This window comes from Myotis daubentonii, chromosome 7, assembly GCF_963259705.1.
Source record: "Myotis daubentonii chromosome 7, mMyoDau2.1, whole genome shotgun sequence".
Taxonomy (NCBI): domain Eukaryota; kingdom Metazoa; phylum Chordata; class Mammalia; order Chiroptera; family Vespertilionidae; genus Myotis; species Myotis daubentonii.
In genome coordinates, this window is record NC_081846.1 from 6,403,891 (window position 1) to 6,419,620 (window position 15,730).

Below are 15,730 nucleotides of genomic sequence, written 5' to 3' on the forward strand. Positions count from 1 at the left end.
TCCTAAACACGGGCTCCGAGCCCCAAACCCCCGCAATGCAACAGCTCAGCGGGAGGTAGCAGCATCTTTTATTTCAGGGCCAGGCTCTGTGGTCAATTCAACCCGCGTGCTTCTTTTCTCGTGGCACGACCACTTCTAAAGATGACAATGTGTTGTTTTGGGCAGAAGAAGTGAAGAAACCACAAAGCAAGAGGAGCTTAAAAAAGCAACCCAGGTTCCACTCGGAGGCCCTGTAGAAGCGTGGATGGCCCTGGACGTGAGTCAGGGCGGCAAAGCCCAGACCTCAGGGCACTGTTCATAAAAGGAGACTCACCAGAGGGTGCCCAGCACGGGTGCTGGGGGGCATTACTGAGGCAGGAGAGGGGGCAGCCTTGGAAGACCTTAAAGCTCCCTAGGAGGCATTTTAAACTTGAAACGCTTTATAGATTTGATCAAATTACACTGAGAGACAATCATATGATTCAGTTTAAGAATTCTTATTTAGCCCAGCCGGCGTGGCTCAGTGGTTGAGCTATGAACCAGGAGATCAGGGTCCGATTCCTGGTTTCCAGTCAGGGCACATGCCTGGGTTGTGGGCTCGACCCCCAGTGTGGGGTGTGCAGGAGGCAGCCAGTCAATGATTTTCTCTCATCATTGATATTTCTATCTTTCTCTCCCTCTCCCCTCCCCTTTGAAATCATTAAAAATACATTTTTCAAAAGAACTATTTAGTTACATTGCTAGTAAGGAAACGCCTGTTTTTTCATTTCCCAGGGCTGCTGGAACACAGCACACAGACTGGGGGGTTCCAGGGCAGACATGCACTGTCTCCCAGCTCCGGGGCCAGAAATCTGAAGTCAGGCGCCCACAGACCCCTCCTCTGAGGACTGTGATGGGTGGGGTCGTCCGGCTACAGGTGGCTGCTTTCATGTTCGGATGGCGTCCTATCCGTATTTCACGTCTTCATCCCAATTCCCCCTTCTCATAAGAGTAACAGTCATGTGGATTAAGGTGCCTCCCAATGACCTCGTTCTAACTTGATCACCTCTGCAAAGTGAGGTCACATTGTGAAGTACTAGGGTTAGGACATCAACATATGAACTTGGGGGGGGGGGCATGATTCAACACCACCAACAACAGCTCTATTATAGAGGACAGTCCCAGGCCCCTAAGAATTGCTATTCTAATTGTGAGGTTGGGACCGAGCCACATGAGACCATTCAAGACTAACACCAGAGGGTGTCATCGGATTAGAAGCTCCATGTTTTAGGGACAAGTCTTCAGTGGCTCCTGAACATCACAGGTACACTGAGTTAGGAAATCGTAAGGCAACTCTGATCAAATTCTGTGAGCGTCTGTCCATCTTGGGTTAAGTAACTTATGAACCTGTTTAGCTTCCTCATCCACGTTCCACCATCCGGGGAGGGGGCATGATGAGTCAGCTGCTGCAATCGGTACTCTAAGCACTACACGGACTGTTCCTGGAAAACTCTCTAAATATGAACACATGATCATGAAAACGTGGGAGGGAAGTCCCCAATCGGAACACCTCGCTCCTGCCTTCTTTCCCACTCTCGTTTGGAGCGCTCCTTGATTCTACAAGGTGTCCCACAGCCACACACACCACCCCCTCCATCCCTCACCTCCCTTAGCCCGCTGGTTCCCGCTGGTTTCTACAGAAACCCGAGGCCTTTCTCAGGGACAGGTGGCCTCACTTCCGCCACCATGCACAGCACGCCTCCAGGGCTGAGGCGGGCCCGGCCTGTTGTTAGTTGTCCTTGGTGATGATCACTACTCTGCAGTCTCCTCCTCACCCAGCGCAGCCACCAATGTTGCCCAAAAGCATGAGGACACGGCCTCCTGGCTCTCTCCTTGGCTCCTTTTGAGTGACATGTTTTGCTTTCCCACAAATAGCCCAGAGCCTGCTGCCACATACATATTTCTTCACAAGCAGTTCTCTCCAGGGACTTGAACACAGCTGTCCGTCGGCTAGACGTAGAGGAAGACACCGAGAAAGGCAGCATTTTCCCCGCCGTGGGTACCATTCTCCATCTGCTCTGCCCAGGCGCAGGCAGTCACTCCCACCTCTGCGTCGGAGATAAAGCCCTGCCAGTCCCCCATCCCTGCAACACCTCAATCTGCAACTTGGAAAAGCAAGCCCAGCTAATCCCAACATGCCTTCTCCACTTCAAACTCCAAAGACAAGGGTTAGCCCCATACTCTCCCATGTGCATTTTATAATCAGGTATTCAGTGAACTGTTCCACTGAGCAAGCAGCACTCACAGGGTACAACTGAAAGCAACATTATTCTTTTTTTAAATATATATTTATTGATTTCAGAGAGGAAGAGAGAGAGACAGAAACATAGACGTTGAGCGAGAACCACTGATGGCTGACTCCTGCACACCCCCGCTGGGGATGGAGCCCACAACCGGGAATCGAACTGTGGCCTCCTGGTTCCTAGGTGGACACTCAACCACGGAGCCATGCCGGCCAGGCAAAGCAAGGTTACTCTGTACCCGCTGCCTGCTCTCCCCTGCCGGGCTGGACCAGTTCTTCGCTCGGCACTGCGTAAAATGAGAGCAAGCGCCTAGGTTGTTCTGGTCACTCTGAGATGATGGAAAGTCCTCTAGTCACATCAAGTCACAAAAATGTTCGCTCCTGTGCAGAAAAGGTGCAGCCCTGCGCCACGGTCCAGCTCCAAACGTCAGCTAAGAGGAACACTCTGCCTTGGCTCAGGCTGCGTTCACCAGCTCCTTTCCCCACCGTTCGTGTTGGCGTCCTTTTTCCTTAACTCAACAAATACTTTCTCTAAAAGCATGGGCTATCCTTGCCAGGGAAGCAGACAGAAATAGAAGAATGGGCTCTTTGCCTGCTAAAACATAACTTCCTCATCATCGTCATCGTCAACATCTCTTATACTTTGATCAGACAGTCCTGGGCCACGCACCTCGTATGCAGCAGAGAGGCCCACGGACAGGCACTGCACTGGGAAGGGAACAAGGGAATGGGGGAAACAGCAGAACTGAGCACTTCTGTGTGTCCGGGAAGAGAAGTCCCTGAACAACGGCGACGGCTTTACAATAAAACATTGTGACGGCTTTGCAATAAAAAGCTTGCACTGAGGTACTGCCCGGGCAAAGGGACAGTGTGTACTGCAGGGTGGTTTTACGGTCGACAGTGCCGAAGACGATTTATACAATAAATCCCTATGAGCTTCCATTACAGGAACTGAATCACCATCTACTAATCTTCGCCGACGAGATGATGCTCAGAGGGCACAGCAGATGCGCATGGACCCCGTCCTGGTGTAACCGCAGGAGCCCTCTCGGTCCGAGAGGAGAGACAGAAAGGGCGCCAGCAGAACAGCACGGGGACCATTCAGACCCGGAGTGTCCACCCCAGAGGGACCGTGAAACAGGCAGCCTCCAGGAATCCCCAGGGCTGAGCAGAGTTTTCAGTTTTAAATGAGAGGGGACCTGTACAGAAGCAGCCCCTAAACCCGCCATCAGGCTAAGACAGGAGTCTGTTCCAACACTGAAGAAAATCCGACTCGGTGGGACTCAAGTCATATTCCGACAGGTTTTCAAAGTCAACTTGACACTCAGAATCCTGGCAGGAACTAACCAAGCACCAGACCCCGCTGCAGAGGAAAGTCCTATTAGATTAGTGATGGCGAACCTATGACACGCGTGTCAGAGGTGACACGCGAACTCATTTTTTTGGTTGATTTTTCTTTGTTAAATGACATTTAAATATATAAAATAAATACCAAAAATGTAAGTCTTTGTTTTACTATGGTTGCAAAGATCAAAAAATTTCTATATGTGACACGGCACAGGAGTTAAGTTAGGGTTTTTCAAAATGCTGATACGCCGAGCTCAAAAGGTTCGCCATCACTGTATTAGATGCTTTGTTTTTTCTGTCTATTTTACTGACAACCATGGGCATAATTCCTTAATCCACCTGCACCCTCGGTTTCTCATGTAGCACGAGGCCAGTGGGGTGAATGAGCAGTAATTTCCTTCCAAAACCTAAAACCTCTGTGACCTAAGGTTACAATAAATGTCAGCCGACGAATCATATATTTTAACTAGAGGCCCAGTGCATAAAATTCATGCACAGGTAGGGTCCCTAGACCTGGCCGGCAATCAGGACCAATTCCAGCCTTCCAGCTGCCAGCCGGGGCCTTCGTTCCGCACCGCCCCCTGGTGGTCAGTGCACGTCCCGGTCTCCCGGCTGAACTCCCGCAGGGACACTTTGCATATTAGCCTTTTATATATATAGACTAGGTGCCCGGTGCACGAAATTCATGCACTGAGTGTGGGGGTGGGGGGGAGTGTCCCTCAGCCCAGCCTGCCCCCTCTCACATACTGGGAGCCCTCAGGCGTTGACCCCCATCACCCTCCAATCGCAGGATCGGCCCCTTGCCCAGGCCTGATGCCTCTGCCAGAGGTGTCAGGCTTGGACAGGGGACTCCCATCTCCCCCCGATCACTGGCTCTGGCCCCCGCCCAGGCCTGAGGCCTCTGGCCCAGGAATCATGCCTGGGCAGGGGACCCCCATCTCCCTCTGATCGCTTGCTCCACCCCCGCCCAAGCCTGACGCCTCTGACCCAGGCTTCAGGCCTGGGCAAGGGGACCATCATTTCCCCCCAATCCCCGGCTCCGCCCCCCGCCCAGGCCTGATGCCTCGGCCAGAGGAGTTGACCCTCATCACCCTCCGATCACCAATCACCGGATCGGCCCCTTGACCAGGCCTGAGGCCTCTGGCAGAGGTGTCAGGCCTGGGCAGGGGACCCCCAGCTCCCCGTGGTTGCAGGCTCCGCCCCTGCCCAGGCCTAACGCCTCTGGCTGAGGCGTCCGGCTCAGGCAGCGGGGACCCGCAGCTGCAGCGGCCCCGCAATCGTGGGCTCCGCTTTAGGCCCAGGCAAGGGACACCTAGCTCCCGGGACTGCCAGCTTCGACTGTGCCCAGCTCCCATCGCTGGCTCCACCCCTACTTCCTGCTATCACTGGCCAGGGCGGAAAAGGCACCTGATTCTCCGATCATGGCTTGGGGGCAGGGCAAAGGCGGCCCCAGGGCCGCCTTTGCCCTGCCCCCCAGCTCTTAGCTCCCCCCTGGGTTTCCGATCACTGTCAGTGGCAGGGGGCTTCTTCCTGCTTTCCCTTTCGCCTCCCTGCATTGTGCCTACATATGCAAATTAACCGCCATCTTGTTGGCAGTTAACTGCCAATCTTAGTTGGCAGTTAACTGCCAATCATAGTTGGCAGTTAATTTGCATATAGCCCTGATTAGCCAATGAAAAGGGTATCGTCGTACGCCAATTACCATTTTTCTCTTTTATTAGTGTAGATGATTCCAAATGATAAAAATACAGTACCTCCATACCAACATTCACGCTCCTTCAATAAGTAATATGGTTTCCTCACCCTTGGGTGAGACTCATGAACAATGAGGTCCCTCCCATGCACAGCGTCACATAATGCAGAGGTGATATTGTTGCTGCTTGTCTGAGCAGTACTGCTGTACTTAGAAAGACATCTTTAGAGGCAATAAGAACGACTGTTTAAAGGAAATTTCATTAGTTTCATGGCACTCTATTCAGGCAAATGAATCACATGATGGACCGGAAAACTGAAAGTCACATCACATGTGCTGACCTGCGAACTTGCTCAGGTCAGCAGCCACCATGGGCCACGTGCAGACACGGATCACCTTGTTTACCTCCTGGAAATGGCCCAGGAGTGACAGGTTTGGGCAGTTACAGCAAACAGAAACAATGGCTGTCGAGTGGCCCAACACTAAAAATTTAACCTCTTCCAAATGTTCATTGAATTCTTAAGGCTTTTCTTTCAACATGGAATGTGCTAGCATATTAAAAACATGCCACAGACATACACTTAAAGAAAAAAATCTATTTGGATGCTGTAAAAAGATAGAGAGTCAATACTTAGAATCCTGTTAATTAACTTAATGTAAATTCTCACTTGGAATTTTTAAGGTTGTTTCTTTTAGGCTAGTCTTTCAGTAACATGTTGGCTTCTAATTGTATGTAGCTTAGTGCTATAACTATAGTACCATAAAAAGTAGAACTTATTCCTTAGAGTAAAAGGTTAATTCCTTGACTCATCAATAATTTAATAACAGTTATATTATGAATATGTAAGAACATTTTTCAGAATTTCAAAAACACTGTGTATACTCTTCATGCTAAACTACATGCAACTTCCAGAAAAAACATCTATGACAGCATGAGCAGCAGACACATGATTTTGGAAACGAAAGAACAGGAAAAGACACACACAAAAATGAGAGTATAAAATAGTCAGCATGCTAAATTCAGGAAATTAATTTACATCTATATAAAAATACAGCAATTTCCATACTGAAGATGGAAACCATGGGTAGGCAAACAGGAAGCAAATGGTCAACATATTGTATAATAATTTTGGGGGGAAAATACCTAGAATGACAGCCCTTTAATTATAATCTTAAACACAGTTAAACATAGACAGTTCTTTAAAAATTATTTCAAAGAGATTAACTGGGGAATTTATATGCATAACTTGATAGAAAATAAAAATCATCTCAATATTTGGACAGAAGAATGCCTAATTCAAATATTACTTGCCACCAGTATGTTAGGGAATAATATATACTAAAGTTTCTTTGGATACACTGAGCTATACAATTTTTTTTTAGCATTAACTGTCCAGGAAAGTCTTCCATAACTATTTTGAACACATGGACTTCTGTGTGAATGAAATTTCCAATGTGTGTACTAAAAGACAGGTCTGCCATGGTCTGTGGCTCCAATGCCGCGAATTCCAACTCTACTCACTGCTGCTGTGCGTCCACAATGTCAGACACTGTCCGTGGTCCTACCTGGGCGTGGCCGCTCATTCAGTCTCCTGAACGCCTTGCAAAGTGTATCCCAAAGTATGACACCGCCTAACCCCAGCAGGTATTCCTTTTTTATCTTTATTGTTGAAAGTATTACATAGATCCTCCTTTCCCCCCCATTAACCTCTTCTAGCCTGCTTCTGTCCCCCACCCCAGGCCCTCATCACCCCATTGTCTGTTCCCATGGATTGTGCATATATGCATACAAGTTCATTGGTTGATCTCTTCCCACCCCTCCTCCTCCTTACCTCTGAGGTTCCACAGTCTGTTCATGCTTCCATGTCTCTTGCAGGGACTATGCAAGGATGCCTTAGGCTTTAGAACAGACCAGCGGAGCAGTCACATTGCTAGCAAGATGTCACATACCTCTACTATGGCAGAGACACTGACTGCTCGCTAAATGGCTAAGGGCGTCTCCCGTTTCCCAGGCCCCTGGCAGTTGGGCAGATCCTGAAGCTCATGCCAAACGACGGCCCTGAGCAGCAGTGAAAATGTCACCGCGAGGCCATAGCACTGGGGAGCTGGTGCAAGAGTCCCCAGCGCTCTCTCCCCTTGACACCTGCCTCAGGAGGTTTTGTGTTCCAGACGGTGTAATGACAAGCTGGCTGAGCCCCCATCACCCAATTTGGCAAAAATCAAGAGGGTGGCGGCCCTGCATCACTACATGACAGGACAAAGCAAGACCCTGCCGACCCATGCTGGCCACCAGCATCAGCAATGAGTCATCTTTTGTTCCCTAAGCCACTGAGGCTTCGGGATTAGCTCATTTCTACAGCACAGGCCGACCTATTCTGACTAATACCGGGTTGGGCAAACATTCTAGTAGGTTGACATTGTGAGTATGGGAAACAGTTTCATCTTGTATTATCACTTATTATTGTATGACTTTCCGTAAGAACAACTGTAAACCTACTTTTGCCCCACCCTGTATAACTAGGCAACAGAAAGGACTTCGGAGTGAGGTTGTGCCAAAACCATTTCATGCGCAAAGCTCTTATTTTCTGAAAACATTCTTACACAGCAAAGGCGTGACCCAAAGCAACTTTTCCCTGGCAGTAATCGTGTAAAAAGCCTCATGAGCTCCAGAACGGACACACTCTTCGCTGCATTTGACAGCTATTCTGAAAGCCACATGCCCAGCACATGAATTCTTTGTTCCCTTTGATTGACTTTCGGATGAAACTACAGTTTTCCCATTACCCTGAAAATCCTGTTGGTTTAGAACCTACAGAATACTCAAGTTTACGCACTGCATTGTTGAGCATTCATCCTTTAAGAGTTATGTAATTCCGCGTGCTTTGTGTCATAGGAATGGATTTTGCTTTCTGTTACCAGAAGGGGACACCTTAATGTGGAAATCTCTTCTTGTGTTTCATTCTGTGGGTGAGCTTATCCTTCAGCTTAAGACTCCCAGGAAATGACTTTATGATTGTTACTAATGGCCAAAATAATGACGAGAGTTTACAATCAGCAGTACCTGACCGTGAGCCCCACAGCTTTAGCACATTATCTTACTTAATTCTCATGATATTGGTACTTTTTTAAATAATATATTTTTAAAATATATTTTATTGATCTTTTACAGAGAGGAAGGAAGAGGGATAGAGAGTTAGAAACATCAATGAGAGAGAAACATCCATCAGCTGCCTCCTGCACACCCCCTACTGGGAATGTACCCGCAACCAAGGTACATGCCCTTGACCGGAATCGAACCTGGGACCCTTCAGTCCGCAGGCTGACGCGCTACCACTGAGCCAAACCGGTTAGGGCTAAAAAATATTTTTATTGATTTTTTTTTTTTTTAGAGAGAGAGGAAGGGAGAGGGAGAGAAACACTGATGTGAGAGTGAAACATCAATCAGCTGCCTTCTGCACACCCCCTACTGGGGGCTGAACCTGCAACCCTGGCATGTGCACAACATTTTGGTGCATGGGACGATGCCCAACCAACTGAGCCACACCAGCCAGGGCCTATTGGTACTTATCTTAGTCTTTTTTTCTTATAGGTTAAGACACTGGGTTTTAAAGATTACATAATTCACTCAGCTAGTAAGCAGTTTGGATTTACTAGTCTGTCTGACTATAGAGCCTGCACTCTTAACAGCTGGTAACAGAATTTCTCCAAGTGTGCTGCATGCAAGAGAGGACTATCCCTCACACAGACGACTTTTCCCAAGCCTTACTGCTCAGGACAACATCAGGGTAGATAATCACTCGTTTTGTTTTCATCAGGTGGTTTGAAAAAATAGTAACAGTCCCGGTGATAATCCAGTATTGCAACGATCATGAAGGTGTTGAGCAGATAACTACAGGACAGAAAACAATGGACTACGTGTTTCACCACAGAGAGGAAGCAGTGAAGACTGGGACACCAAATACAAGTCCCAGCCTCGAATGCCTCCAACTAGCTGTATGGCATCACCCTTCCGGATCTTAGCTTTTTAAGGTTTTTTTGTTGTTGTTGTTAATCTTACCAGAGGATATTTTTCCATTGATTTTTTTTTTTAAAAGAGAGAGGGGGAGAGGGGGAGAGGGAGGGAGAGGGGGAGGGGGAGGGAGAGAGGGAGGGGGAGGGGGGGAAGAAGAGGGAGGAGAGGGAGGGGGAGGGGAGAGGGAGAGAGAAACATTGATATGAGAGAGAACAGGGCCAGGGATTGGGCCTACAATGAGGTACATGCCCTTGACTGGAATCAAACCTGGACCCTCCAGTCCACAGGCTAACAATCTATACACTAAGCCAGGGGTGGGCAAACTTTTTGACTCAAGGGCCACAATGGTTCTTAAACTGGACCGGAGGGCCGGAACAAAAGCATGGATGGAGTGTTTGTGTGAACTAATATAAATTCAAAGTAAACATCATTACATAAAAGGGTCTTTTTTTTTTTTTTTAGTTTAATTCATTTCAAACGGGCCGGATCTGGCCCGTGGGCCGTAGTTTGCCCACGGCTGCACTAAGCCAACCCGGCTGAGGCCTGGATCTTAGTGTTTATCCATAAAATATCAGCTAACGCGTTGGGATTTTAGATCTATAAAATATATGATCTTAGAATATGCCTTTGAAATAAGAGGCACCTCTATTTTTTTATATCCTTTATGTACTCATGCTCCCCTCCACTTATCTATTAAACTTGTACCTGTGCGCAATAGAAATAAAAAAGTAAATAAATGAAATATAGGATCTTAATGCCTTAGCTAACGATTGTGACCTTACCTTATTTTACTAACCAAATGCAAAGATATATGAAAGATGTCATAGGCTATTACCAGCCATGCTATTTTTTTTAAGGCAGAGTCAAAATATAGTTGTTTTGCCACTCATCTTTGAAGATATCATGGACACGTGGGCACTGAGATGTGCACTCCAAGTGTGGTCCAAGCAAATGCTGGTCAACTGCATGTGACAGGGCCCCTGACAAGATAAGAAGCTGCGCCAGAATATGAAATACCCACATCAAGCCCATTATTTAGTGTAGACCATTTTTAATAGCAAGGTTTTCTAACTAAGTGAAGCAGTTACACCGACCCACATTCTGGAGAAAGCTTCTTATCTAGAGACAAACTGATGGTAGACCAGCACTCTGAGTCGCGCAGGTGTACAGCACAGGTTATACTTCTCATTGTCACAGTGTGCGTCCTCCTCGCTCTGCTCACGCGCTTGAAGTCGCCTGCAGATGAGAAATGGCAACTGAAGCCTTTAGAAGTGTTTTCCTTCTGAGTGGTCAGAAACAGCAGCCCACGACCCAGCATTCGGAGGAATCAGAGTGTGAGCCCGAATCGATGTCATATGTTCCGCCTCCTGCTTGAAGGGTGTCTGTCTGACTTTCAGGGAAAGCGATTGAGCTGGGCACCTTAGCTAACGGTTTGGCTCTTGTTACTTAGCGAGCTGAGGAGGCAGCGATGAGTAGCACTGTCAAATGCGAGGGGTCAAGTCTCATGTGCAAGACCAACGATAAACCATAAGGCTGGTGATTTCCAACAACCACACCCAGGGCACGAACTGCTGCAGTGTGGAGCTCCAGGGCTATCCTATGGCTACACTGCAAGTCTCGGGGTCTCTGTGAGAAACGGTAATTAGCATCCGCTTCCAGAGCCATGTTTACACCCAAAGTTTCCCCAGAAGGTGTCTTGATACTTTCAACTGCTTTTCTTTGTATTCCCAGCAGGACCTATGTGCCGCCTGAAACGGCTAGAGGAAGATGGATGTGTCTGATCCAGGAGGATCTATTTTCCCTCCAGATTCGTACTGCTGAAAGTCAGCACGAGTGAGTTATATAGTGTAGACTATAGCAATTCGCCAAACAAAACCAAAACTCAGAGGGAGGAGGGTGGAGGACATCTGTAATAGCATCAACAATAAAAAATAAATAAAAAACTCAGACTGTAGAGGCAGAAACACTAAGCCAAGAGAAACGCAATCAAAATGCAGAGCGTGCCAATAAGCGACACCTCCCAGCCCTTCCCCTTGGGAACTGCTTTCTATAGAGACCACTCTCTGTTCCACAAATAAAGCTAAGCGTTGCTAGGAGACAGCCCAGATTCTCAGGACACAACCTAAGGGGAGCGGCTGCTTCCCACCACGAGGTATAGAAATCTGAAGCTATTCCTGACGTCCGTGCTGCTGTTATGAAACCTGCACTCAGCACATCTATTTCACGGAGCGCTCAAGAGCTGTTCTGCCCTGACACCCTTAAATCTGACATAACCGGGACCCCAAAACTCTTTTCCGCCTCCCGGCCTTGCGTTTTTCCCTTTTCTTTCAGGCCTTCTCCAAATGTAGCAGCACCTCACCTGTCTTCATTTCATAAGGCCCAAGAAAACGTGCATGTTTTTATGACTCCTTTGAAAGATCCTTCCGATTATTAGTAGTCCTATTCAGTTTTTCAAAGTTTCCCCACAACTTGGAGTTGCTGTTTGCAAAGCAGTTTTTGCTTTGCCTTTTTCAAAACAACTGAGCGGTTTTCACCTCTACCCAAGCTTCCCCACGCGTTCTTCCTGAAGCAGTAACTACCAAGTGCCGGGAGCCGGTCCATCCTTGCTGTTTTAAGGGACCTGGCATATATGGCATACGGTTCTTAATATATTTGCTCACCTTCTTGGCGCTGTGTTTTAACCAAGGTCACCTCTCCGAGAAAGGTTGTTTCCCCAGGTAGGAATTTTTCCCTGAAGTCAGGGAGGGGATGAAACTCCTTAACTAAGTGCCAGGCGGGTAGTTAATCACTACAAACAAACATGCTTAAGCTACATAATCTTTACTCCCTGGAATGGAGATAAGAAACGCCCTAACCTTTGTAATAGAGATTGATAGGATGGAATCAACTGGTATAAATACAGATGTAACAAGACAGCAAGAGAGAGAACTGAGAACACAGTGCTTGGAAGACAGGACCAAGAGAGACAGAGCCTAGGCACAGAACCTACACAGAACGTTCTCTAGAGACAGAAGAACTTCGCTGGAGAGAGCATGCCAGAGGATCCTGGACAGGGACTGGCTTCGGAGCCTGGAGGCAAAGCCTGGCGAGAGAGCACGGCAGGGGATCCTGGACTGAACCTGACTGCGGAGATTGGCAGGAGAGCCTGACTAGAACCTGGTGACTGAACCTGACTGGAGTACCTGGACAGAACCTCTCTGGAGATCCTAAGCAGAACCTCTCTGGAGATCCAGACCAGAACTTGGCTGGAGATCCTGGCTAGGCTGCTGATCAACTGAACGCTGTCTCCATGTCATTCCTTCTTCGCCGACTCCGTCTACGCCTTTGGGGACCCCTGGACCTGCTGGGGTTGGACCCCGGCAACCAAGGTGCCCGCTCACCCCTCGCCCTGCCTTTAAAAACAACTGGCACATCTCCTTTGCCTTTCTCGTCTTTCTGTACAGCCACCCCAGCAGCTCAGGTAGGAATAACTGCTGGGTTGAGAAAGCCTCATGAATTTGCACTTAAACAAAGAGGGGAAGACTTTCGCGCATATAGCAAGAACTTTGGAGCACCAGTCCAAGTTCTTTCTAACGTTCTGTTATGTCATCCTTAGCTTGTATTCCTCTTGACTGATGCCTTATGGTTGCCACATGGATACAACTTAAACTATTACATCCTGCCCCGGCTGGCATGGCTCTTTGTTGGGCATCGTCCTGTGCACCAAAAGATTGCTGGTTCGATTTCCGGGCAGGACACATGCCTGGGTTTCAGGCTCGATTCCCAATTGGGGGCATGCAGGAGGCAGCAAATGGATGATTCTCTCTCATCAATGTTTCTATCTCTCTGTCCCTCTCCCTTCCTCTCTCTCTAAAGTCAATAAAAGCATATTTTTTTTGTAAAAGCATTTTTTTTTTTAAAAAAGGGAGATTTATGTCCCAATTCTACTTTCTGAGCTCAATCCTTAGATTAATTCCAGATTTAAAACTCTGACTCTATTTCTGCCTCTAGAACACAAATATTTTGTGGCTTTGGTCACCCAGAGATAAAATGAATTCTTTAGTTCCTTCTCGAATTAATCTAGATAGAGAAATATAACAAGTGGGATAGGGAAACAAAAAGGAAGGCAGGGGAGAAAGTCTGGAGTAACAGGAGTCAATGTCTTAAGTGATTCTAGCATCTCACACCCATGATTAAATCATTCACACCCATGAAAAATCATCCCAATATAAAAAAAATAAAACTGATTATGTCCCAAAGAAATCTATAATAATAAAAGGGTAATATGCAAATCAACTGAACGATCGAACAGCAAAACAACCATCCAGACAACCTTCTGGACGACCACACTATGACACCCACTGGTGCCAGGCCAGCCAAGGCGGGTGCGATGCAATTGGTCGGTGGGTGGGCAGGGCTCCTGGACTGTGAGAGGGCACAGGCTGGGCTGAGGGACCCCCTCCACCACTCCGCTCCCCCACAAGTGCATGAATTTCATGCACCGGGGCTCTAGTATCACATAAAAAGCATTTAAGAAACCACAGTCCGCTATTTGTAGTCTCATATTAAGCATTGAGAAATCTAAAATAAGAGGGAAGGAAAAAGCATTACGAGAAAAGTAAAAAGAAAAAAAGTTTATAAAATCCAAAAGGGTGAAATTACATAAGCACCAAAAGAGTTACTGCCAAAAAGTAAAATATTTTGTGAACCTAACAGGTACCGTAAATGAAAATATCATGTTTACGTCATGGAACTGCCTCACTTTGAAAGTGTATTTAAACGCACTTGGGGGAAATGCTGACCGCTGAAGACTTTGCCCCTGTTGTTGTCATAAGAGAGAGAAATAAAAGAAAAAGCCATTGATGTTTTTTGTTGTCTTAGCTTTCCTGCTATCCAGCATGATTAAACATTTAGAGATACAAGAGTAAATACAAACTAATTAATTTAAAACTCCTGGTCCCGGAGCAACACAAAGCGCAGTGGGTTTAACACGAATACAATTTCAACAAGGATGTGTGTCACTTTGCCTCAAACAGGGTTTCCCAACAGTGGCACTGGGGACACTTGGGGGCAGGTAAGGCTTGTTGTGAGGGGCCGTTCTCCGCGCCTCAGTAGATTTAGCAGCATCCCTGGTCTCCCATTTCCCCCGCCAGCTGTACCAACCAGAAACGTGTCCAGACATCGCCAAATGTCCTCTGGGAGCAGAATCGCCCCTGGTTGAGAAGCACTGCCATAAACCAATCTTTTCCCCCTGATTTACTTATTACAAAAGCCCCCAAAAATGCTCGGTTTATAATCCACATGGAAAGCAATGAAGTCTTTCTAATAAAATAACTAATGTTAATTTTTTTTTAATTCCCTTCATTCAGTGAACAAGTCCTCCAATGCTGGGGAATGTTAGATTTCATTGTCAATTTGATTTAGCTTTCCTACTGGCTGGTGAGAAAGTTTTGACCTTTGCTTTCCAATAAGCAGACTTCATACTTTCTGGGACACATTGTTCATCACTCACCTACCTATGAATACAAATTAGCTAAAGAGAGCTGGGACTCATTTATAAAAACACAGAGCAACCTATTTCTAACTCATCTGTTAGAAGAATATGACGCTTTCTTCACCTAATGGATCGGGGACACATGAAAGAATTCTGGACTCATACTTTAGACTGCACGTTGTTCTTAATGAAATTCAACCTCAGGAAACACAGAGCAGTTTCTCAGATCAGTTACCTAACTCTAGATTGTCTTTTGCAACCATTTAAAAATACCCATAAATGCCAACAGCCCCCTCTTTCCAAAATAGAACTATTCCTCATGGGTAATAGGAAGTTGAAAAAAAGAAAAAAAAACGGTAAAATCTGCAGATTTGGGAATTTAATTAGGAGAGAGATGTGACCACAGACTTCCTATCAGCAAAGGTACCTATACTGTTGTCTCTCCTCCTCCGACCAGGAAGAAAGGACTCCCGGCCCCACTGCCTTCATTGACCCGTGTGAGCGTGTCTACAGGAGAAAATACAGAAAAGCACAATGTGGCAGGGACACGCGTGGCCCGGGCGCAGCAGGCCCGCTGCGTGACTCACCGATGTGATACAGTCCGATCCAGTCGCTGGGGTCCACCTCCTCCTTGATGTCCCAGAAGATGATGAGGTTCTGGGCGCGGCCCAGCGTGTACTCGTACATGCTGGCCGTCAGGCTGGAGCGGCTCTCGGAGGTCACCAGGTCCGTGTCGCTGTTGGCCCGCTGCAGGGCCATGTTCTCGGGCCGGGAGCCCTGGGCGAGGCTCTGCAGGTTCTCGGGGCTCAGCGTGTAGCGCATCTGGGGGTTCCGCCGCCGCACGAAGAGCAGGTGCTCCCGGGCCGAGCCGGCCATCCCGGCCGCCTCTCCGAGGGTGGCTTCCTACACAGCTGGGGACAGGCAAGCACACAGTGTTAGGGCCGC

At 47.5% G+C, this 15,730-nt stretch overlaps 1 protein-coding gene across 12 annotated transcripts in view; it reads right to left on the reverse strand.

Moving 5' to 3' along the window:
- The window catches only part of HECW2 (HECT, C2 and WW domain containing E3 ubiquitin protein ligase 2), a 264,600-nt gene that overhangs the window by 165,960 nt on the left and 82,910 nt on the right, over positions 1-15,730 (reverse strand). For all 12 annotated transcript variants that reach the window (XR_009453721.1, XM_059702621.1, XM_059702618.1 and 9 more), the window contains exon 2: positions 15,373-15,696. Coding sequence is in view for 11 of the 12 variants with exons in the window: in XM_059702621.1 (XP_059558604.1) it covers positions 15,373-15,661 (289 nt within the window). In the remaining variant the exon portion in view is untranslated. The remainder of the gene's footprint in view (positions 1-15,372; positions 15,697-15,730) is intronic.